Consider the following 24,017-nt stretch of genomic DNA (forward strand, 5'->3'; position numbering starts at 1 on the left):
ATGAAATTGCCAAACAAGAAGCACAAATGAAGAAATTATCTACTATTTTTCTATGTCCATAAATCCTCCGCATTCCTCTTGAACATTCGATCAACGAGGACAGGACCTTTTCTACGCCAGTCAAAAACCACTTCTACCCATGATTTGATATAAACTCCTTCAGTGGCAAGGGAATTTGTTGGCTCGATTTGATGAATTGAGGGAAACAGTTATACACGAAAAGCGCCATCAGGGCCTCGGAAAGATGAATCATACGTAGTACGGAACATTGGAAATGCCAGCCACGCGGACATTCACCATGGTCAGCATAGAATGAAATCAACACCTGGGTTGGGTCTTGTATAACAGTGTCCTCAAAATGCTGGACTATGAGACCGGAGTTCAGTGATGAGTTTCTCAACACGATGACGGATATCGTTACGGATGGCCCGTACAGCGTCCAAGCCTTGCCCAGCGGGGTCGTCAAGTTGCCAGTCGAGATAGCGCTTGCCAGGATAGAAGGGGCACACGTCCCCACATCCCATAGTAATGACAACATCGCTAGCTTGCACTGCGTCGGCAGTTAGGATCTTGGGACTGTTGTTGCTGAGGTCGATTCCTTCTTCACGCATGGCTTCGACGACGGCGGGATTGATAGAGTCGGCTGGGGCCGATCCGGCGGAGCGAACTTCGATGGTGTCACCTGCGAGATGGAAAAGGAAGCCGGCAGCCATCTGCGAGCGTCCAGCGTTGTGAACGCAGACAAATAAGACACTGGGTATCTCAGCCATGATAGGAATGCCTTTCAAGTAATGCGTTGAGTGGTCTTGGCGAACGGCTATTGGAACATGCGGAATGAAATTATCACGACAGCGGAAGTCGAATAGTAGGAGCGTTCAAATTATAATATGGACGAAAGAAGAAGCGATATTGGGATGCAAAAATTTGTGTACAAACAAGAGGGACAAAGTGGCCGTTCTTGGATTTTATACACTACGATTTGGCTGGAGAAGGGGATTGCGTATTGATTCATCAATCTAGAACATTCTCGCACGCAGTAATACCATCCCACAACTACCTAGAGTTTATCCACAGGAATGTTGGTAAGTCGTAGTCGCAGTGTATGCCGAATCAGCATTCAGACAATCTAGATTGCCGTAGTCAAAACCACCGTCTAGCCAATAAAAAATGACTTAAGGTGGACATGGCTGAATTTTCTGTGCAAGCAGCTGGTAGAATAACTGTAAAAAGCCACATGGGAGTTGTCAATGCCAACTACTTTGTATGGTCATCTCTGTTTCTAGAGCACTCTAAATGTCACTCCAGCACTATCATTGGTCGAGGGGTTTGGAAGGAGAATGCAGCATCTACCATCACTGACAAATCACAAGCCTAGAGCATTGCCGCTATGTCACTCCTTGATTATCACTGGTCTAAAATGGCAAGCTGTCATCCGCCCGGTATGATTGGCTATCACAATCCCCTGTCTTACAATATCAGAGCCAGCGGTAGATTCTCTTATTAAGATGAGCTCTATAGTTCTGCATATTTAAGAGACTTCCCGCTCGATTGTTGCAGACATTCAAAAAAACACCTTCTAGACATCTGCAGGCCAAGCATCTTGCGCATTCAATCTCCTGATCCTTAAGATGGCTACCGGGTTTCCTCAGGCAGATCTGCCCGTGCAGGCCGGTTCGCAATCTCACAACACAACATTCAATGATATAACAAATCCCACGACCGGGGACGTTGAGAAACAAAGTACAAACGAACCCGAGGAGTCCACAGCCAAGCAGTCAGCCTTTAAAGGGCTTGGCTGGCTAGATCGCTTCTTAGCCATCTGGATTTTTCTTGCAATGGCAATCGGAATCATCCTGGGAAATTTTGTGGAAAATACGGGACCCGCCCTTCAAAAGGGACAATTCGTTGGAGTGTCTATTCCGATTGGTATGTACTCAAGCAATCTTTAGCATTACAGACTTCAACTAAACGTTGCAAGCTATCGGTCTCTTGGTCATGATGTATCCTATTCTTTGCAAAGTGCGATATGAATCTTTACACCACGTCTTCCGAGAGCGTGGTATCTGGGTCCAGATTGGATTTAGTATCTTTGTTAATTGGATTATTGCACCTTTTTTGATGGTGAGTCTTGGTCGTCTCACCGCAGTGAAACTTGCTAATATTATACTTCCTCAGCTCGCACTGGCATGGGCCTTTCTACCGGATGAACCAGAGCTTCGCGAAGGCTTGATCTTAGTTGGATTGGCCAGATGCATTGCTATGGTACATAACCCCTTCTCCCCTATATACCCGAACTAGACTAATTTATATTGCTGATAGGTTCTTATATGGACTGGTCTCGCTGGAGGCGACAGTGAATACTGCGCTATTCTTGTAGCGGTTAACTCGTTGCTGCAAATGGTGCTCTTCGCTCCCTTGGCCATTTTCTTCATCAAGGTCATTAGTCACTCTAGCAGCCAAGTTACACTGTCTTACTCTACCGCTGCCAAAAGCGTGGCAGTCTTCCTTGGTATTCCTCTTGCTGCTGCGATTATCACCCGCATTGCACTTCGAAAGATCACTAGCCCTCGTTGGTACGACCAGGTTTTCCTGAAATGGGCTGGCCCATGGTCACTCATTGGGCTTCTCTTCACGATTCTTGTGCTATTCGCATCCCAGGGCCGGCAGGTGGTTCATCAAATTGTATCGGTGGTCCGAGTCGCCGCTCCGCTTATTGTTTATTTCATCGTTGTCTTTTTCGTGACCCTTCTTGTGACCTACAAGCTCGGGTTTGGTTACAAGTTGGCTGCCACTCAAAGTTTCACTGCAGCCAGCAATAATTTCGAGCTTGCGATTGCCGTCGCTGTCGCAACATTTGGTGCCAACAGCAACCAAGCGCTTGCCTCCACCGTCGGGCCTTTGATTGAGGTCCCGGTACTGCTTGGCCTGGTCTATGTTGTCAAATTAATAGCCAAACGAGCTGGCTGGAAGGATTAAAACGCAAGGCAAGGAAAATTTCCCGTCTTGCAGATGACTACTTTGTTGGTATTCGCGCACTAATATTGAAGAGGCTAGTGAAGGCGTGCATATACTATGAATAATACAATTGATAATCAGTTCTGTCCAATATTACATGAACAAGACTTGATATGAGCCATACGCAGTCAGAGACAAGGAGCGATTTCTAATTGAGATAAATCTAGATAATCTTGAAGAATTTCTAGTGGCTCTTCCGTTTGCATTCATTGTGACTGATAACTCGACGCTACTTCGGTGTTACGTACCAGCCTAGGTTATCATTTCCTGGTTGTAGGCACAATTATTCCATCTTGGGGCTGTGACCCCTTGATTGATTTGAAAAAGTATGTGTTATTTGGGCTCTTCCACAATCACCACCCATGGAATACCATCCATACGTTTGCTTCTCTTAAGATTGTGTTTGGAATGCTCTCCGGAGGTTCACCAAAAGCTGTATGGTAGCCATCCTTAACTAATCACATCGAATCCTCGGCCACTAATGCAATCCTACTGAGCGTAAAAATACACTAGGCGGGCTCTCGGAAGACCCATTGGGTACGTTGATATAACCTGTCCAATCATATTTCGCCGGTGACATACTCCTTCCATTCACTTCATCTGTAAAACCCTAAAGTTTCGGCTGTCGGTTTTTGTTCTCGTTTACCCTCGCCATATATCAAATTCTCTATGCTTCTTCATTCTATACGAATATTGCGCCCGACAATTACGCCGGCAAATCCTTTGGGACCCTTTTTGCTACGACACGTATATTCAAAAAGGATGCATTCCGCTGTCCCTCAGCAAGTGGTTCCAGATACCCGCCAAACAGAGGCCTTTTATCGATCTTTGGCATTGCCTCCAAATGAAGACGACCCAGATACTCGCCAGAAGTACCGACCGTTCATTCTTAGTGGCAATGTGACTGAGGACTGGGTCAACAACTTAGAGCTGGCCACGGCTCTAGACATGGCCGAGCATAACCTACGGAATACGAATGAGAGGTTGAGAGTTCTGGTGCTTTATGGCAGCCTTCGAAGAAGGTCATATTCACGTCTCGTGGCGTTTGAAGCCTCTCGTATCCTGTTCCGGCTCGGCTGTGATGTACGCGTCTTCGACCCTGAAGGCCTTCCAGTGAAGAACGACAGCGATACAAGCCACCCGAAAGTACAGGAACTCCGAGAGCTTAGCCGTTGGAGTGATGGTCATGTCTGGGTCTCGCCTGAACAGCACGGCAATCTAGTGAGTTTCCTCTCTATCACAATGATTCAAGCGCTTAGCGCAATAACTCATCTCATGGTTTCCCACAATTCTAGACCGCTGTTTTCAAAAACCAGATTGATTGGATTCCTTTGACCACAGGGAGTGTTCGTCCCACGCAGGGCCGAACGCTAGCGATTGCCCAGGTTTGTGGTGGATCCCAATCGTTCAATGCCGTCAACTCTCTGCGGATTCTTGGTCGATGGATGCGCATGTTTACTATCCCGAATCAATCCTCGATCCCCAGAGCATATACACAATTTCCGGATGAAGGTCAACCAGAAGATCAACGGCTCATGCCCAGTGGCAACCGAGATCGTCTGGTAGATTGCATGGAGGAATTTGTCAAATACACAGTTCTGATGCGCCCTCATATCGGGCTTTTCGGTGATCGCTTTAGCGAACGGGAAGACAAGAGATTAAAGGAGGGGAAGATGAATGCCGCTATATGAAGATAGATACATTTATTACTGGATATTGTGTTGTAAATTAGAATAGTGAGGAAGGATGCTTCACTGTCCTCAGGAGTCGACTGATCATACTACATAATACAAATTGACGATTGAAAGGGCGTGCAGGCTAGTAATGGGAAGAGGACCGAAGATGATGCATGTATGTATCCGTCGAAGCTGACCGCTGTTGAGCGGTCGTTGTGTAGTGAGATTTCTTGTGGTCTTACATGGCCTCCTCTATCATTTTGAAACCAAAGTAACCATACAACATAGGCTGAGAGACGTATTGCCGCTGGGATGCAAATCTGGTGGTAATTTACCACCCTCAGGTTAACCTTGCAAGTGGATCTACCCCCAAAGGTACTTCATTCCTCTATTTTACTTTCGCGTCATATAGAGTTTGAACATCTACGGGGTATCATGAGGGCAGTTTCAGTGCTTCCGTCGGTCTGAGCTCTTTCAAGACAGACTTTGGCCTCCTGCCAGATCTCTGGCATGGCGATGCGTCCGGTCTCGCCAGTAGAAAAGCCAATCTCTCATCCTTTGGCATTCTTGGCACAGAGTTGGGATCTTTTATCAGTATCATTGAATGATAGACTGGGAAGACTCCGCAGCTGGCAACTCTTCGTCGTTGTTTGGATGTCGGACATCTAAATGTTCCCATCTGGATTATTAAGGGTGTGCTGATGGAGCGGATGGATGAGTTCTTCAGTGGGCGTTGGTGGACACTCTGGAGAGCTAAGATTGATTTGGCTGCTGGAGATCGGGATAAACAGGTGGCACAGAGGTCAGAATCGATGGCCAAGGGAAAATATATGAATGCATAATAGTAAATTATCCGATGCTTGAGTATTAAAGTCTGTCTAGGCGAGCACATATGACTTAGTAGTGAAATGCAGTACATATATTAAGTTTGCACATCAGCTATCTATCCAAATGCACCGCTACCAGCTCCACAGGTCTTAGCCAGATAAGCTCTAACATTGCCTGGCAACAAGATTCATCTTTCAAAGTCGAGGTCCTAGCACCGAGCCAAGAAATTTGGGCAGAGGTGATCAATCTCGTCGGTCAAGTTCCGAGACACCTCTTCCCCAGATTGACATTCCTGCAAGTCCCCCGATTCGATGGAGGATCTCGTCGCGTATCTAATCGGCATTTTTATCACCGTGTCATTGTAGCGGCCAGTAGACTCGGTCAACCTCCATCAAATCTCATACTAAATTAGGCTAACGCGGCATATTCTGAGAAATATGCGCTCTGTTTGGTCTCTCTGGGTTACGCAGAGGGGTTGTTGGCTGTCTTGGCTCGGTAAATGATCTGATCCTTTCAGTTAGTAGCATATTTTCATCTTCACTACCCCGAGAGCAGACCAATTGCGGGTGTTTTCGGCAAATGTAGAAGCCAGAAATTCAACCATTTCCCCCTCTTGGGTTCCGGGCTCTGAAACAACGTCTCCAGAACTCTATTAGCTCTCTCATGATTGATGTAACTCCCCGCATTTGGTATCACTGCTCAAGGATTGTCCCACATCCGGGGAATATAAGACTGCAAAGATTTCCATTCAATCGTTCCGGTATTCTTTCACTCGATTCACAAGGCAGACTGCAAGTACAGTTCTTTCTGTTAATCTGCACGTAACAGTCAGATATCGATCGTTGTAGTCGGTATGGTTCTCTTCAATCGTCTAGGCCTGGCCGATACTCCTAAGGAGGTTTTCAATTATCGTCTATTTTGGGCTGTGGGGGTCTTCGGTACGTATACCCATGTGGCCTTATAGTATATTGTATTAATATATCATCATAGGTATCCTTGGGGCGGGTAGAGGAATTGACGAAGGCCTCGTCGGTGGCATGATCACAATGCAAAGCTTCAAAGAGGAATTTCTATTGGAAATGGGCTCCGCTGAAGAGGTCGCTAACCGCGAATCCAATATTACAAGTATGGTACAACTCGGCTCTATAGGCGGTGCTTTGCTGGCGTTTCTTCTGTGTGATCGCATCGGTCGTGCAAGATCACTTCAAGCACTCACTTTGCTTTGGGGTCTCGGCTTCGTAATTGTGATTACCAGTTTTGGCAACATTGGACAAATTCTCGCCGGTCGACTTTTGGCTGGTCTCGGTGTTGGTATGACTACTGTCGTTGGCCCGACGTATCTAGCAGAGGTTGCCCCAAAGGCGATTCGTGGTATGTTGACGAATATCTTTGCTGGTGCTGTTTACTTCGGTGTTATGGTTGCCTATTTTGCGAATTGGGGTTGCTCGGAGAATATATCGGGTTCTTCGCGCTCTCAGTGGGTGATTCCGCAGTCAATTCATATCATGTTCGCAGGGTAAGTGATTCATGTTTAAAGGTCCTCTCACGACATGCATGCCACAGACTGACAATTTTTGGATGCCAGAGTCATCTTCCTTGCATCTTGGACCGTTCCAGAGAGTCCTCGCTTCCTTGTAATGAAAGGAAAGGATGAAGAAGCTCTGACGAATCTCTGCACGCTACGCCAGCTTCCTATGGATCATCCAAGCATCACTTCTGAAATTCTCGACGTCCGTGATCAGCTGGAAAGGGAACAGGAAAGCACCCGAGGCTCTTCATTCTACGGCAAACTAAAGGAACTTTTTACAGTTCCAGCAAATCGCTATCGTTTGATGCTGGGTGTGATGTCTCAGCTACTCGGGCAATGGTCTGGCGCATCAGCAATTACTATCTACGCAACCAGCTTCTTCGCTGCGCTTGGCAAGACTGGCAGAAGCGAGCAGCTCTTTGCCACATGCATCCTTGGTGTTGTCAAATTTTGTTCTGCCTACATCTGCGCATTCTTCCTTGTTGATTTCTTCGGTCGTCGTCGCTCCCTTTACACAGGAATCATGCTGCAGACTGTTTCCATCTGCTATATCGCAATTTATCTGGCCAAAATCCCAGCCTCGGCACGTGTCGACGACACGAGCGGTATTACGGGATCTGCTAAACGCGCAGGCATTGGCGCAATTGCAGCCATCTACCTTTCTGGATTTGGTTGGGCGATGGGTTGGAATTCGTTCCAATATTTAGTCAATGCGGAGATATATCCCAGTCGGCTGCGTGCCATCGGGTCATCTCTCGTGATGTGCATCCACTTCGCCAATCAGTTTGGCAATACTAAGGCTGTACCTAGTATGGTCATTGCCATGACGAATTACGGCTTCTTTTTCTTTTGTACTGCGGTATGTGTCCTCGGCTTACTGTGGGTTTGGTTTTTTGTTCCCGAGACTGCTGGAAGGAGTCTTGAGTCAATGGATGCCTTGTTTGCTCTGCCTTGGCATCAAATTGGTCGCCATGGGAAAGACCTTTCCCCTGTTGGCATTGATGGTTTCAACGAGGATGATCTGGAGAAACCCAACGTGATTCATCGGGAATGAGGTTGAAGGCTGTGTCAGAGCTATATTTCAGTATAACATACTAGCTTGTATAGGTCTGAATAGTGAAATGACACCCGCTTGTCGTATTTGGATAGTAGACTGAATAAGATGTATAGTATATGCCCACGTGACCGGCATCGACTACATGGAATCTACTGTGTTGGATTGAGCAGTGTAAATATCATACATGCTTGCCAAGGCAAAAATCGTCCTTGGAGATCCCCCGGACCCGGGGAGACTTAGGCGCAAGTCCGATCTGATCAATCCGCGACTGCTGAGTGGTCGAACTCCAAGGAACGCGGGGCTCCACTGGGGTCGGACTTGAGTGCGAGTTCCTCAAGCTCGGTTGTGTGATTAATCCCTAATCTCATTTTTCTTTCTTGTCTTAGTTTTCTATCATATTATACTTGATCATGGATTCCTCCAAGCAAGAGTCTTCGCTGAGCGAAGCCAAGTACATCAAATTCCCTTCTCTGCCCGCAGACGCGAAGCATCCGGATGGCTCCCCCGCACTCAATCGCTATTCCCACACAATCACCAAGGACCATGATTTCCCCGGCGCAAGGGTAGGTCTGAATACGCAATGCTATGAGGGCCACTGCTAACTCGCCATAGGCTATGCTCTACGCCGCCGGTGTCCCCGACAAGGAAGCAATGGCCAAGAGCCCACATGTCGGTATCGCCTCAGTATGGTGGGAGGGCAACCCTTGCAACATGCACTTGCTGGATTTGGGAAAGACTGTTAAGAAGTCAGTGATGGATAAGGGCATGATTGGATGGCAGTACAACACAATTGGTGTCTCGGATGCCATCACTATGGGCAGTGAAGGGGAGTCTCATTACAAGAGGCCTTGCAGTTGAGAAAGAACCACCGCTAATTCCCCTATAGGAATGAGATTCTCTCTTCAGACCCGAGAGGTCATCGCCGACAGTGTTGAAACTGTCACTTGTGCTCAATACCACGACGCCTGTGTTGCCATTCCCGGCTGTGACAAGAACATGCCTGGCGTTGTGATGGGTATGGCTCGCCACAACCGCCCTTCGATTATGATCTACGGTGGAACTATTGCCATTGGATACTCTGAGCATCTCCGGAAGCCCATCAATGTTTCGACTTGCTTCGAGGCTGCCGGAGCCTACGCCTACGGCACTCTGCGCCAGCCTGAAGATGGCGGTGACACCAGCAAGACCCAGGACGAGATCATGGATGACTTAGAACAGCACGCTTGCCCTGGTGCTGGTGCCTGTGGTGGTATGTTCACAGCGAACACCATGGCCACTGCCATTGAGTCCATGGGTCTCTCTCTGCCCGGCTCATCTTCCACGCCTGCCGAGTCACCGTCCAAGATGCGTGAGTGTGTCCGCGTTGGCGAGGCCATTAAAATTTGTATGGAGAAGAACATCAGACCTCGGGACCTGCTGACCAAGCGGTCATTTGAGAATGCCCTGGTGATGACCATGGCTTTGGGTGGTAGCACCAACGGTGTGCTTCACTTCCTGGCCATGGCCCGGACGGCCGGTGTCAGCCTCACCCTAGATGACATCCAGCGGGTCAGCAACAAGATCCCCTTCATTGCCAACCTATCACCTAGTGGGAAGTACTACATGGCCGATCTGTATGAGATCGGTGGTATCCCATCTGTCCAAAAGCTACTCATTGCAGCCGGTTTGCTAGACGGAGATATCCCCACTGTGACAGGCAAGACTCTTGCCGAGAATGTGGCCTCCTTTCCATCCCTGCCTGAAGGCCAAGATCTGATTCGCTCCTTGGACAACCCAATCAAAGCCACTGGCCACATCCAGATCTTACGTGGAAACCTTGCACCCGGCGGCGCGGTCGCCAAGATTACCGGCAAGGAAGGTCTCCGATTCAGTGGCAAAGCCCGCGTCTTCGACAAGGAGCACCAACTTAACGAGGCTCTCAATGAAGGTCGCATCCCCCGCGGTGAGAACCTTGTCATCATCGTGCGCTACGAGGGCCCTAAGGGCGGCCCGGGTATGCCGGAACAGCTTAAGGCCAGTGCCGCCCTAATGGGTGCTCAGTTGACAAACGTGGCTCTGATCACCGATGGACGTTACTCAGGTGCCAGCCACGGGTTCATTGTTGGGCACATTGTGCCTGAAGCCGCTGTGGGTGGCCCGATTGCATTGGTCCGTGACGGAGATATCGTCACCATTGATGCTGAGACCAACTCACTTTCCATGAATGTGTCAGATAAGGAGATTGAGGAGAGACGTCACCAGTGGTCACCCCCTACACCGCAAATCACTCGCGGTGTGCTTGCCAAGTACGCCCGATTGGTCAGTGATGCGTCGCAAGGAGCCATGACGGATCTGTTTTAAGGGGTTCGGGGAGTTCGGATCAGAAGTCACCTGAGTATAGTATAGAGCATGTTAACGTTTCTACGATCCACAAATAGTCACTCTGCCGTCTTCTAGAAACCATAGAAAGATCCATAGTTGATGAGATCTTCGGAGACCCGCTTGGAATTGGCCAGTAGAGAGTCAGCAGCCACCCATGCTGCAGGATGACGCCGCTGACGAGCCAAATGGGGCCGATTGATATATCTCGAAATAGCGTTGGGGAAACAGGAAAAGGGAGATGTTATACTCCTTATCCCTGACTTAGGGTACTTGACCACCCATAGTAACTGCCATACAATCCCAAGTCACTCTGGCCCCACTAGATGGATGACTCACCCCCACGCCGTCCGTCCCGAGGCTCTGAGTGGCTGAGCCGTAACTTTCTTTACTTTTTCTTCTTCAACTTTTCAACGTTGACGATCTCGCCCCTCTTATTGGCCTCGGGCTCTTTGTGCTGTACCCAAAGAGTATCGGGCGCGTTCTCGCGTGCTGGGAACACTGGGGGCTCTGCAGAGTCCAGATCCAGGCCCTCCTCCGGGGTGTACTTAATCGCCATGGGGTCCGTTACCATCTCGGCCCTCTACGACTCCTTGACCTCCCAACCCAACAATTCAGGATTCGCTGCTGTCCTGCGATATTATCACTCGGTTCGCGCGACTGTTCATAATACTTCTTTTTCCTCTGTCGCCAACTTCCTCCGTGGCTTGTACCGGAATGATACCGTGAACTGGGGTCAAGTTGTGTTCTTGACTACCTGTGTGATCGCAATGGCTGGCTGTGGACTGTTGTCGTGTCTGATCAGGCACAAGCGCTCGGGTTCGGATGGCTCTCGTGCGCAGCGCCCTTCCATCCGCAAAAGCTTGACCAAGTCCTCATCAAAGACCCTCAGCTCTTCGGAGGAGGATGACTACGAGGATGAAGACTATGATAGCAATGCGTCGTTGCGTCATGGCACCAATCCTAACTACAAGCCCAAGGAGGATTGGCTCTCGGAGCCTCAGAAGCAGAGCTCTGATGGTATGTCATGCAATGCAAATCTTATACTTTGAACTCTATAATCTGACTATCGTGCAGCACACAAGACAGACCCGGGTATTCTCAGGAAATTCACTACATACAACTCTTACACTACCTCATTCGCTACCTATCCCGCTATCCGCACGTTCTACAGTCCCCATCCACACCTTGCTAGGCTTCCTACAAAGCCTACACCCGTGCCGCTCATTGTGGTTATCCATGGACTAGGCGGATCTCTCGCACAATTCCATCACCTTCTCACCAGCCTTTCTAACGTTGGATCATGCTTCGGTATTGACCTACCGGGGTGCGGACTGTCCAAGTTTGCGCCTACGGATTGGAGTGCGTACTCAGTGGAGGCGCTGTCTGAATTACTCGTCGAGGCGATTGAACAGCACAGAGACCGGCAGTCTGGTCAGCAAGTTGTTCTGGTTGGACACAGCTTGGGCTGTTCTTTGTCAGCTTTGATAGCTTCATCAACTTCATCCATCGGCGCAAAACTGAAAGACCACATTATCGGACTTGTGGCTGTCTGTCCTCGAGCATCGCCTCCATCGGCGGAGGAAACAGCTGTCTTCCGCCGATTGCTGTATGTTCCTGGTCTGATTTTCGATCTTTGGCGCCGCTGGGATCGACGCGGAGGCGAACAGAGTGCCAGCGTCGCAAGAATGGTCGGCAGTGATGCCGACATCGAGACACGAGATCTTCAGGTGCGATTTAACAAACAGAGCAAAACTCCTGTCTGGCGTCGCATGGCCTGGGGTACTCTTCCCACCTATGGGAATGATGGTCAGCCGATTGGTGGACTTCCTGGCGAAAAGGTCTGGGCGGGGGTCCGCATGCCAATTCTCCTGGTCGCGGGAGAAGCAGATGCGGTTACGAAACCAATCGAGGTGCAGAAGCTTCTGAAGTTCTTCGGAGATGCTTCGGCCCAAACACCGATCGATGTCACTGAAAGCAGCATCGTCCCAGACGCATCGCGGGTTCATGATCAAATGTCAGCCCCGGTCGATGGTCTTGTGAGTGAAAAGCAGTTCGGACTTGGATTCGCCGCCGAGGAGAAGGGAATGGGACAGGATGGACAGACCGGTACCCGCAAGAGATTGGTCAAATCAGCCATCCTGCCTGCACCCGCAGCCCATGCATTGCTCTACGACCGAGCCACCTATCGCACCCTTGCAGGAATCATTCAAGATTTCCTCTCATCCCATGTTGACAAGCGTCTTGGCCTTGGCTGGCAATTACAATTCATGAACACGTCTGGAAAGTGGGATGTTAAGAACCTTGCCAAGTGGAAGAAGGTCGCCCCAGTTTCGGAACGGATTGCCGATACCTTTGCTGCACTCAAGATGCTGCGTGAGGTCGACGAGGAACACAACCCTGTGTTATTCTCGGCCAAATACCGCGATCGCATCCACGCTGTCATTGACATCAGTCATGAAAGCCCGGTCTACAATCCGGCTGAGATGGAGAAAGGTGGCATTCGCTACTGCAAGCACCCGACTGTGTCTAAAATCCCACCAACCCCAGACGAGACGCGCGACTTCATCGCCCTTGTTGATAGCCTGCAAATGGAAATCGATGAGAAGATGGAGAAACGCGAGGACAATTCTTTGCCTCGACCATTGGTTGGAGTCCATTGCCATTATGGCTACAACCGCACCGGGTTTCTGATTACCTGCTATCTCATAGAGCGTCTTGACTTCGGCGTGCAGCAGGCAATTGATGAGTTCAATCGGTGCCGACCACCTGGCATTCGACATGGTCACTTCGTTGACACATTATTTGTACGGTATTGCGTTGGGCTGAAGAGAGCGCCCACGTTGTAATTTGATTCTTTTGGCATATGGGTACTGGAGCGAGGATTTTAGGTTCAGGCATTGGGGGATAGGCTATTCTTATTTTATTTTCCTACAATAATGAATAATGACAACTTGAATGATAGACATGTTACTGTGAATCAAGCTTCCAAAAGCAATAGTGTGTGAAAATTGTATGTTAGTTGGGGTAACTTAGATGTGAATTATATGGTGCCTGGGAATTCAGGCGCCAACTGAGGGCTATCGCTGCCCGACCCGTCAGGCCACTAGTCACATGACTCAGCTTAGGGTACGGCTAACCCAAAAAGGACAAGCGAACGGCACACAGACCCAACCCGCCCAGCGTTGTGTGTGTCTTGAAATTTTGAGCGACTCTTCGACTTCGACCCTGCCCACCTCGACGCCCAACGCCTCTCTCTCTCTAATCCCTACCCTTCGACCACTCGACAAGTCGCCAAAATGGGTGGTGTTACCGTTCGCGATGTGGACGTAAGTGTCCTGCTCGATTTTCAGGTGATCGGCTCACCTGGTCTCCTTTGGTGATGTGGACGGTTCGTTTCTGGATGCACGGAATCACAAACTCAATCGGATATTATCGCCAGGATGGAAATAAATCGCATGGAATACAAAACAGGCGACAGGTGATCCTGTTGTCTTCGGAAAAATATCAACCTTGAAGGATATGCATGCTTGTTTTGGCGGGACCAAATCTCAATGGATTCCATCCATCATTCGGTATTCTATCTTGGATACTCGATGCTAGAGACTATAACACGCTGGCAAGAAAATACGACAAATGTGATGAACTGCAAACCAGAAACGAACCCGACCATATCTGCAAATTTGCAGACTGACCGATCCACCACACATTTTGCAAAAGGCGCCGTGGCTAACATGTCTCTTTTTCACCCCTACAGGCGCAGAAGTTCATCTCTGCCTACTCTGCTTTCCTGAAGCGTCAGGGAAAGCTCCCCATCCCCGGCTGGGTTGACACTGTCAAGACCTCTGCCTCCAACGAGCTCCCTCCCCAGGATGCTGACTGGTACGATCACGCCATTATGACCCGTAACAGAACAAGCAATTGATATTGATTTCTTTTCCAGGTTCTACGTCCGCGCCGCCGCCTGTGCCCGCCACATCTACATGCGCAAGACCGTTGGTGTCGGCCGCCTCCGCAAGGTCCACGGCTCCACCAAGAACCGTGGTGCCCGTCCTGCCCACCACGTCGATGCCTCCGGCTCCGTCGACCGCAAGGCCCTCCAGGCCCTCGAGAAGATCGGTGTCCTCGAGACCGATGAGGACAAGGGTGGTCGCCGCATCACCCAGTCCGGCCAGCGTGACTTGGACCGTATCGCCAAGACCACCGTCGATGAGGAGGAGGAGTCTGATGAGGAATAAACGTATTGCAACAGGGCTTTTAATAGTTCGGGGATAAGTCGTTTGTTTTTGTGGTATTTTTTGCTTCCCCGCGCTACGGCGTTGCGTTTGCAAAGATTTGGAAATGACGGCACAAAAATAAAAATATCGGAGGCTCGGTCCCGTTCGACTTTACGTTTGTTTCTTACTTGTTTCCTATTCCATCACCTTTTTTTATCACACCATCTGACGACCAGACGGGGCTAGCGGAGAGAGATATGGGGGTGGAGAGTGCATGAGGAGAGGCATCAAATCCGGAGACTTGAACGAGAGAGAAGAGTGGACGAGACGGTCTTTCCCAATTCCTTCCCTCTTTTTGTCGAGGCACTTGACTTTCTTGACTTGTGCGCTAGACGGGGGGTGATCTTTTTCCCCTTTGACATGTTTTATGATCTCCCTCACCTCTTTGACCCGACCAACCCTACGGCGTCTTTGTTCCTGTTTTCTCTCGCGGTCTCCTGGAAATAAAGAGCATGTCTGAAACACTTCAAAACCGTTCAATCTCTCCTGTCGTAGCGTAGATCCAGTCTGGTATGTATTTCTGGATTTGTGTATCGTCCAACCCTCGGTATGGTATTGTCCGGATAGCATCACATAGCTCAGCTCTTATATTTACAAATCAACTCAATTCCTATCTAACTATATAACCAAGTGCTTTTATTTCTTTCCGGACTGAGCGGCAGTATCCTACGACCCGTTAGCATCAACACTTCATGAGACAAACCCGTCAAGAAGCTTATTACTCACCAAGTAAACCTGATAGAACTGCATCTTAACATCCTCACCCTCCTTCTGAGGCGCAAAGACAACCCGTCCAGCCCAAGGCACATAGACTTCATTGTCGGGGTTAGTCTTGAGCCTATAGTTCACACCACCGTACAACATAATCTCATTGTCGCCGCTGAAGAAGATTCGTGTAGGTGTGTGTCGGCGTGCGGCAACGTGAGTCCAGAGACCGTGGCGGAGGGGCAGAATTTCTATGTTGAATAAAGTTGTTAATTGGCTTGTTTCAGATGTGGCGGTGGCATCAGAAGGAACGATATGTCCATATGAACTTTGGGTTGCTGCATTTGCTGCTTGGAGTGGAATTCGGAGGTGAGATGAGGAAGCATACCACTGGCACCCTTCGCCTCCTTAGGACCCATAATGAGGGTCGCATCCTCTGTGAAGCTCTGGACATACTTCTCGTGCAAGGACTCTGTGTCGCTGGTGCGGTAGAAGTCTTCCATGAATGCGATGAGGGCGGCGCCGCGGGGAGGTGCGCGGGCAGTGTCGTAGGCGATTTGGTAGGACATTTTGGTGGATTTGGTTCAGAATATGCTTTCTTTGGGCTTCGTGATTTCAATTGATGGTTTGGAAACGGGGAATTTAAATAGAGAAAGCGTGGAAAGAGGAAAAAGAAGTTGAGCTCTGGTTGCGGGACTTTGTCTATTTCATGAGGGGAAGCATCGGAAGGGGCGTATCCGATCTTATCGAAGATGACGTTAATTATAGAGGACTTTCTTTAAATTTACTGTACTATAAGGAAGTTAGATTGGTCTTTTAGCTCGCTTGCTCAATTTCTCTGCTTATACATGCATGTCTTTATCCATGGTTGAATGGTCAATGGCTGCGATGTAGAAGTGCCGTCGGCTAGCCATCTATACATCCGCCGTCGGCCCAGGGCACTTGGTGGTGGGTATGAGATCTTCTAGCTGGTTCTTGTATGATTGAAATTCGGTATTACAACTTCCTCTGTGCTTTTTCACATCAAATCATGTAGCCCACATCCGAGAAGGGTAAGGTCGGTCGATGATGCTTTCGGAAGCGGTGGCGTCGGAAGTGAATCAATCATTTAGATATGGATTGGTTAATTGACGGGCTTTGTATATTGATCGAGGAGGCCACTTAGTGAATTCAGGCTCATGTAGTATGGTGGAGAAAGGCTATACAAGCTGTATGTCAAACAAAATTGTGTGTACTATTCGGTCACAACTCATATATATATCTCATGTACAGATATCCTCGCTCGGAGACAAATACGATATTTGTTATAGAAAAGGAACCAAATGATATGCACTTCTGTCGCGGTATAATAGGAGTGAGAACTCAGGCCATAAACATTGTCCAGGATACTTCTAATCAGTGTTTTTCAGGCGGTTCCAAGTTGAATTTACCACTTAGTGGTTGTGAAACAAAGTAACACTCGGCAGAGTCATGGCCCTAGAAACAACCTAATTTGGATTTCCGTTCAAACAGATAAGGCTTTTTCGCTGATATAATACCAGTAAGCACATTGATCTTTTAGTCTCATTAGGTTTTCGCGCTGTCATGTGGCAGATCGTCTCGAAGCCCGCCGAAAGACATTCCACTCCAACCAGCCATTTATCAAGAGAAACCTGATACACCGGGGCCTGCAACAATAGCACGCAGCAGTTATGCTTGCATTTGAGAAATCTCTTTGGTATCGTAATCCGATCCAAGTAACGCTTACCCTCGACGCCAAGGAGGGAAAGTGAAACATGACCTGGAGTATGTGGCGGAGTACATGCATGAGAAGTAGCGGAGCCCGTGATTCACTGCTGGTACCGCTTCATTGAACCCATCCCCGGGGCATACTTGTCCCTTCTAAGCCACCTCAGACACCCCTGTACCACAGCCCTCGAGTTTCCAGAAAGCTCTAATTCGCTTCGCGTAAAATGAAGTTCCTGCCAATGCTACTTCCCAGTCACAGAGATGTTCTTCCCCGCTCTCTAAGCTCAATTCTGTCACCTACACACATCATTTCACCCATACGGATCTATCCTGCCAACGAGTAGATCCAAAGAAAGAAGATGACAGATCATCTCCAAAAGCTGGTACGATACATAATCCTCATTGCCAATGTATGTATATGTCTACTAAAATCCCTGGTAGTTTACCAATGGGGACTGCGATGTGAGATCTTGTGGACTTGGATGGGGCCAATTGCTGGTACCATACCTAGAAAACGCTTTGATTCACGCTGGCAAATATAGCTCCGAGGAAATTAACAGACATGTCAGGTTCTTTCTGGACCATATTTCGCGATATCTTGGCCCAGCCCCCATAGGGGGCAGCCGCTACATGCCTCGCTATGCTTCATCGATGACAAAGGACCTAACCCCATTTGAGCTCAGTCTTTGCTGGAAGAGCTACAAGCAAAAATACAAGCCGATCGTTCGGTTTGTCAATGATATCATACCTTCAAATCTGGAGAATACTAGAGCTGCATCCCTCACGCAATCTCTTAACCTCATTGAGACTCTGAAAAGAGTTTCTGAGAGCGAGGGCATGACACGGACTCTGCATGTACTACCAGATTTATGGAAGGGGATTTCAGAGACCCTTCGTAGCCATGAGGCCAGTATCCACCCTGATGGCGGCTGCACTCGTTGTGGCCCTTCATCAGCCTTTGTGGGCTTTGATCTTAACCGTTCTGTCATCAGTGGCAAGATGTACTGGCGTCTCCCAACATGTCAGGATACGAAGGGTGCATTGGAGCTTCTTGACAAAGCCTTTGCCAGATCTGCACTGGTCGATGAATACTTTGCCTCCTCGACATTCCTTTCCTCGTGGGCACAGGTTCGGGCCCATATGGAAAGTAATCCGGAAGCCCTCGTGCCTCGGATGCTGTCGGTGGATGCGACAACTTTCCCGGCATCAAGGATCAAGATCTACGCGCGATGCTTGTTCAATGAGAGGAGATCATTCGATGATTGGGAAAGACATCTCAATCTCGACGGGGCAATAACATACCCGGAAGACTTTCGCTCGACAGCTTGCAACCTGTGGACATCGCTTGCAACCAGTCCCGAGGAGTGGATACATACCAGACCGGAAGCCGGTCCGAAGAATTGTTTGATTTTATATGAAATGACGACGTCCTCATTGCCCAGTGCGATGGATAAAAGCTATGATTTGAAGAGAAATCTCTCGAGCAAGCTCTATATAATGTGTCATGAGATTCCTCGCAGGGATTCTGTGGTCGCCAAACAGTTACTGCGCCATTGTCCACTGGCTGCCCATGCAGAAATATTACAGCACTTCGCTGACACTTCATCGCCAACAAATTTTATCTCAGAGTAAGCTTCTCGGGGCTAGGAAAAAAAGAAAGCTAATTCAGTTTGATATCAGAATTGGTCTTGCCCCTCGAAAGGAAGGCACAGAGATGTCGGTTTATCTAAACCCAAGCTTCTTTTCTAGATCAAAGTGGGAGGTTACAGAAGATGACTATATGTCCAAACACTATATTGACCTTGCTAAAATATAGTTAGCATGATGTACATGTGGTCATTCATTACTTCTCCTGGGTCATGTGCCTCAGATATTTCAGATTGGTCAATAACTACCTTTGATAGGCATCGTCCACGCAGACAACGCATTCGGATGATTGGGACGACATTTCTATAAGTAGATTAATGAAACACTTACCAAGGCATATTGTTGATAAAGTCCAGGAGAAGGGCAATAAAATAATCCGGGCCAGTACAATAGATACACAGTGGATCTCCTATTTAAGCTTTGCGGCCCGCAGATCTATAAGTGCACATCGGCCCATACCAACGACATCGTAGATAGCTCACTAAACCAAATACCCCAAAGGCAATCCCAAAATACGGCACGGCTCAATCTCAACCAAATCCCTCATACCCGGTGGCCACTGCAACAACCTCGCCTGACCCTTCTGACGATACGAAGCCCAAGACCCAGTCTCACCAACCATCCCCGTCGTATTCACATACCCCCTTGCCTTCAAAAACCCAATATCAGGAGTAGGGCTATAATATGTCGCAAAAGCAGCCCACGAATCCAACACGTATTGCGCGAAGGGTAAATCGAACTTATCGCGAAGCGGTAATCCCTGACGAAGAATCGTCCCGAATACATAATATAACTCCCCAGAATGACACTTGAAATACTCCTGGGTTGGATCTCCATTTGGATATTCTTTTGTGATAGGTGCGTTGCATACCGGGGCGTTAGGTGACCAGTCGGGCATTTGGTATGAGCGATTGAACTCGTAGTAGAAGATCTCAGGAAAGATAATGTTCTCTATACCTGCGTACGCAGTTGCTTCATCGACACAGCGGAACATAGCATCCGTTGCTACCCGGGCTGTAGTGTTGAATATATCAAGCGTAGCATTAGCCGTTGAGGGAATCGGGAATAAGGGACTCGGAGCGATGGACTCAGGTAGACCTGATTCATTCAAGAATGTTTGGATTGTCTCTCCGGGGACTGGATAACCAATCATGGCAGCACCATCATCTCTCATCGTGCCTATCATGAGAGGGACATTCGCCGTTGAAGAGGGATTGCGTAGGTCGAGCTCTGGACGATCGAGGTAGACGCCATCGACGACTAGATACCGTGCCAGGGTAGAAAGACCCGTTATCGTCGATGTGGGAAGTGCCCGTAAACATTCAAGTTGTGATACCGCATGCGTGCAATTTGTCTCAGCAAGAATCGCGTTGCCCACGGCTTCCATTTCCTCCGGAATTGTATAGTAGCTCGAGTATGTCGTCCCATAAGCCAGACCACCGAGATTACTCTCCATTATACTAGCAGCAAAGTTTCCACGGGCTTTGGGGGATGCAAGTAGAGCACGAACAGAAGCCGCGCCTGCCGATTGCCCGAATATTGTCACTCGATCTGGATCACCCCCGAAATCTTGAATGTTGCGACGAACCCACTCCAACGCTGTGGTTTGGTCTGCTAACCCGTAATTCCCATTTGTTTCTCCGTTATCTAAAGCAAGGAAACCCAGTGTTGCGAGACGGTAGTTGATTGTCACGACGACTACATCACCTCTTGAAGCAAGGTTCGTCCCGTCGAATGTTGAATCACTACCTGTGCCGCCTGTGAATGCTCCACCGTGGATCCAGAGCATGACTGGCTTAAGGTTCTTCTTTTTGATTCTTGATGAGTTGGGCAGGTATGGAGTCCATACATTGAGAAATAGACAGTCTTCTGAGCCGGGCATGGTTCCTTGTGCGCATGCAGGGCCGTTATTGAGGGCCGAGGTCTTTTTACCGCTTCCTTTGTATAGTTGAGCATATTCCCATCGGCGGGGCTGCTTGGCGTATCTAATGCCTTGGAAGCGGAAACTAAATCGGTCTCGAAATCTGGGTTTTGTTAGCGTGGATTGTTGGTTCTTCAGATGTCTGCTCTCTTACCCGGTGAGGTATTCGTTATTGGAGTGGACTGTCACCCGCCATTTTGGATTTCTGTCTTGGAAGGTCTTGTTTGAATGTGGAGCACTCTGTGTGCAGAGAACGGGTAGTCTGGCGTTTGCAGAGGCCGTATTGATGTGACCGTTAGCATCGATGGTTGATGCTTTTCGGGTTGATGTCCAGAAACGTTGGTTCTGGAGATATTTGCCTTGACAGATAAGGTATTCCAGGTCATGCTGGATGTCCTTGAAGTCTGAGTGTGCTCCCCAGAGACTCTCTCCGAGCTTTTGACAGCTTTCGGTGGCTTCTTTCCATGGTCTTGCATCGAGGACTAGAACTCCCGAATCAGCCAGTGGACTTTGAGTCTCTGTGTAAAATATTAGCTTCTTTGCTCCTGTTAAGACCAGATTAGCTGACCTAGTAGATCATTGTGAATGAGAATGGAGATATCAGAGCTCAAGGACTCTGGGCTCACTGCTTCTGCGGTGATTGCCCAAAGCAGCAAAACGGCCCAATTGAACATTGCGCAGATGTAATCTAGCAATGTTCACTAAAGAGCAGTGCCTGCCCTTCTTTATTCCTCTTTGAATTGGCTAAGTAAGGAGGTATTTAGGCACTCAACCCCGCGCCGGCAAAACAGCCTGAACGAAACAGGATCGTGAAGCTCCATTCACCCGGTGATCGCCAAAGCTTGAAAGCTCATCAAGGTAGGTAAATTAACATAAGCATTGTATAGAAAATTGCAATAGATTGTAGCGAAGAAAAGGACAGTGGACTTCACAAAGCTCGTCCTTGACGGAGTTGATCACAACAATCAACATGACCACAAACACCAACACCCTCATCTCTTTCCCGATTCAACTATTCCATCCATCGCCGTCACAATGAAAACCCCATCTACTACAGTAATAGCATCGTCCTCACGCGATGCCGCACCACCGCCACTAACAAACCCAGAACACCAAGCGTCTTCAAACTGGAAACAATCACTCCGGAAAGCGGCCTCTTCAATCCAGCCCCAACAGGCCAACATTTCTTCTACGGCACCCTCCACAACTCGACCCTACTCACGAGCATCCTCGACCTGACCGAGGACCCAGTCCTTCGTCCTGCATATCTGGACGGCTACAAGACCAAGCTCTGGGGTTCATACCCAACCCTCTTACCAAAGGAGCCGCGTGTCACGGGGCAGGGATCTGTCTACGGAGTGATGAGTGTTGAACATGTGGAGCGTCTTGCTACCTATGAGACCAACAGCTATGCTACCATGGCTTGTGAGCTTCGCTTTGAGGAGAACGGGGACTCTGTTTATGACGAGGGAGTTTTGTTTTTTTTTTTTTTTTTTTTGTGTTTGTGGTGAATATGGGAGATTTGGTGGATGGGATGTTTGATCTGGGGTTGAAGTTGCAAAAGTGATTTGAATTGCAAGGCAATGAAGTGAAGTAGATAACCACAGAATTCGGTGGAGGGGCTGAGAGAAGTTACATGGCAGCCGAGTTTACCGAGACTACATGGATACACTCAGCAGCTACATGTATCAGTGATCACCACGCATGGAGGCGCAATCAATTGCCTATTGTCATTCTATTCTGAGTCAGACCAATTGACTAAACAGTCCCTTACCACCCCAGTCTTGCCTTGTCCATGTAAGACCGGGCACCGGACACCGGCCGGACACGAGGGCTGAAAAGGCACAACCTACACCTAACGCACAACCCTGTATCGAATACCCTCGGCTGGCAATGCCGCAAGGGTAAACCAGGAACCAGCGCCATCTCGGAATCAGGATCTCAGCCGGGTGAATATACCTGTACTGCATCCCCCAACGGAGGGGTTGGGGTAATGCACGATAGAATAGAAGTGTACAGAAGGTAAGCTGCAGCACTAGCTTCTCCTTGTACCTGCCCGCACCCCACACCAGACGAGGAGGGGGACATGAGGCCGCATGAGGAACACATAGGCCCAACAAGTCCACGGGAGTACAAGTGGCTGGTGTGTTGTCCATGTACATGTACAGAGTCACGTTCAGTTACCTGTACTTGGACCTCGCGCTAGGCATTCTTCGGGGGGTTTCGTGGCAACGGGAAGGGGCCACGGTGTCAGTGAGCAGAGTATGCAGGATAGCATTCCAACCTTGAAAGTGTGGCATTTTGCTAATTGGGGTTTGAGGCATTTCTATGAAACACACTGCCCAAGTATGGAGTGGGATGGAGTATAGATGGGACTTATTTGTAAGTCACCAGTACTTATGACGTCGAGGGGCTCAGTCCAGATTAGAGTGGGACCCGAGGGTGGGTGGATTGTACCTAGTACAAGTTGAGATGGAGGGGTATCGCACAATGAAAACGTCAGATTTAGGAAGAGCATAGCATATGCGTGGATATGAAGACACTATTAGCTACACGTCCCAAAGGAGATCCATGGAGCCCGTGCAAATCGTTAGATCATCACGAAGTAATAGGGGAACACGTGCCCCGAGCGAGGCTTATCAGTAGATAGGCAAGTTATAGGGTTACGCCCTCAGGCGCTGCAAGCGTTCAAACGGCGCACGAGCATTCGGGGTTGCTATGACTGGTTACTTGGCATGAGGGGTTTTTGTGCCTGAGAGTACTGGACTAGATTGTCGATCTGCTCAAGGATGAGGGATTTGATCTACTCTATGGACAGAGCACAGGAGAGTAGAGAGTAGAACAGAGTAGACCGTGGAATATAGGTAGATAGTTGATCATTCAATAGTCGAGAAAGTACAACTATCATATAACATGTGAATCGAGAATCCCCTATACTCCGTGGAACTGGACTATACCGGAACAGCCCGGTATCCACGAGGCGCCAATCAACCGGCCCACGCGCCTCTACTTCCAAGTATAGGCGGCCATCGGGCCTCGTCACACCCCTCTTATCATGGCCATGTCACTTGTCACTCATGCTCTCTTCTTTCTTTTCTTCACACTTTCACATTCTCATACTCCTGACAAGTCACTTATCGCGACTATCCCTTACGCATCCCCTGCGTGCGGATCCTAGCCCTAACAGCTACTTCGCGTTGACACGGACCAGAACCGTGTCTTTCAAGTGAAAGGTGAGCAACTCTACTCTGCTCTGTTCCTCCATACCACACCGCCA

The 24,017-nt window shown here is 48.8% G+C and overlaps 11 protein-coding genes across 11 annotated transcripts; 8 read left to right on the forward strand and 3 right to left on the reverse strand.

Moving 5' to 3' along the window:
- Positions 1–353: 353 nt before the first annotated feature.
- On the reverse strand, positions 354–770 carry N7508_009405 (arsenate reductase ArsC; the record flags this gene model as incomplete). The annotated part of the gene is made up of 1 exon (XM_058467468.1): positions 354–770. One exon carries the CDS (start codon positions 768–770, stop codon positions 354–356), a length of 417 nt encoding a protein of 138 aa, XP_058315314.1.
- An 858-nt stretch (positions 771–1,628) lies between these two features.
- N7508_009406 (arsenic resistance protein) lies at positions 1,629–2,976 on the forward strand (the record flags this gene model as incomplete). Its single annotated transcript, XM_058467469.1, has 4 exons — positions 1,629–1,926; positions 1,979–2,121; positions 2,176–2,262; positions 2,320–2,976. 4 exons carry the CDS (start codon positions 1,629–1,631, stop codon positions 2,974–2,976), a joined length of 1,185 nt encoding a protein of 394 aa, XP_058315315.1.
- Positions 2,977–3,684: 708 nt separating this feature from the next.
- On the forward strand, positions 3,685–4,706 carry N7508_009407 (uncharacterized protein; the record flags this gene model as incomplete). The annotated part of the gene is made up of 2 exons (XM_058467470.1): positions 3,685–4,236; positions 4,311–4,706. The coding sequence occupies 2 exons, from the start codon at positions 3,685–3,687 to the stop codon at positions 4,704–4,706; spliced, it is 948 nt and encodes a 315-aa protein (XP_058315316.1).
- Positions 4,707–6,372: 1,666 nt separating this feature from the next.
- On the forward strand, positions 6,373–8,101 carry N7508_009408 (sugar porter family MFS transporter; the record flags this gene model as incomplete). Its single annotated transcript, XM_058467471.1, has 3 exons — positions 6,373–6,457; positions 6,510–7,035; positions 7,105–8,101. 3 exons carry the CDS (start codon positions 6,373–6,375, stop codon positions 8,099–8,101), a joined length of 1,608 nt encoding a protein of 535 aa, XP_058315317.1.
- Positions 8,102–8,514: 413 nt separating this feature from the next.
- On the forward strand, positions 8,515–10,444 carry ilv3B (putative mitochondrial dihydroxy acid dehydratase; the record flags this gene model as incomplete). Its single annotated transcript, XM_058467472.1, has 3 exons — positions 8,515–8,667; positions 8,717–8,924; positions 8,991–10,444. 3 exons carry the CDS (start codon positions 8,515–8,517, stop codon positions 10,442–10,444), a joined length of 1,815 nt encoding a protein of 604 aa, XP_058315318.1.
- A 575-nt stretch (positions 10,445–11,019) lies between these two features.
- N7508_009410 (RNA 5'-triphosphatase domain-containing protein) lies at positions 11,020–13,311 on the forward strand (the record flags this gene model as incomplete). Its single annotated transcript, XM_058467473.1, has 2 exons — positions 11,020–11,482; positions 11,540–13,311. 2 exons carry the CDS (start codon positions 11,020–11,022, stop codon positions 13,309–13,311), a joined length of 2,235 nt encoding a protein of 744 aa, XP_058315319.1.
- Positions 13,312–13,761: 450 nt separating this feature from the next.
- On the forward strand, positions 13,762–14,700 carry N7508_009411 (40S ribosomal protein eS19; the record flags this gene model as incomplete). Its single annotated transcript, XM_058467474.1, has 3 exons — positions 13,762–13,791; positions 14,220–14,344; positions 14,406–14,700. The coding sequence occupies 3 exons, from the start codon at positions 13,762–13,764 to the stop codon at positions 14,698–14,700; spliced, it is 450 nt and encodes a 149-aa protein (XP_058315320.1).
- A 675-nt stretch (positions 14,701–15,375) lies between these two features.
- N7508_009412 (uncharacterized protein) lies at positions 15,376–16,013 on the reverse strand (the record flags this gene model as incomplete). The annotated part of the gene is made up of 3 exons (XM_058467475.1): positions 15,376–15,405; positions 15,466–15,695; positions 15,833–16,013. 3 exons carry the CDS (start codon positions 16,011–16,013, stop codon positions 15,376–15,378), a joined length of 441 nt encoding a protein of 146 aa, XP_058315321.1.
- A 1,789-nt stretch (positions 16,014–17,802) lies between these two features.
- On the forward strand, positions 17,803–18,804 carry N7508_009413 (uncharacterized protein; the record flags this gene model as incomplete). The annotated part of the gene is made up of 1 exon (XM_058467476.1): positions 17,803–18,804. The coding sequence occupies one exon, from the start codon at positions 17,803–17,805 to the stop codon at positions 18,802–18,804; it is 1,002 nt and encodes a 333-aa protein (XP_058315322.1).
- A 496-nt stretch (positions 18,805–19,300) lies between these two features.
- On the reverse strand, positions 19,301–21,414 carry N7508_009414 (putative carboxylesterase; the record flags this gene model as incomplete). Its single annotated transcript, XM_058467477.1, has 3 exons — positions 19,301–20,843; positions 20,895–21,258; positions 21,309–21,414. The coding sequence occupies 3 exons, from the start codon at positions 21,412–21,414 to the stop codon at positions 19,301–19,303; spliced, it is 2,013 nt and encodes a 670-aa protein (XP_058315323.1).
- Positions 21,415–21,710: 296 nt separating this feature from the next.
- Positions 21,711–22,251, forward strand: N7508_009415 (gamma-glutamylcyclotransferase family protein; the record flags this gene model as incomplete). The annotated part of the gene is made up of 2 exons (XM_058467478.1): positions 21,711–21,769; positions 21,798–22,251. The coding sequence occupies 2 exons, from the start codon at positions 21,711–21,713 to the stop codon at positions 22,249–22,251; spliced, it is 513 nt and encodes a 170-aa protein (XP_058315324.1).
- Between the last annotated feature and the right edge of the window lie 1,766 nt (positions 22,252–24,017).

The sequence above is a fragment of the Penicillium antarcticum genome, assembly GCF_028974205.1.
Source record: "Penicillium antarcticum strain IBT 31339 chromosome Unknown utg000009l_segment0_segment0, whole genome shotgun sequence".
Lineage (NCBI taxonomy): Eukaryota > Fungi > Ascomycota > Eurotiomycetes > Eurotiales > Aspergillaceae > Penicillium > Penicillium antarcticum.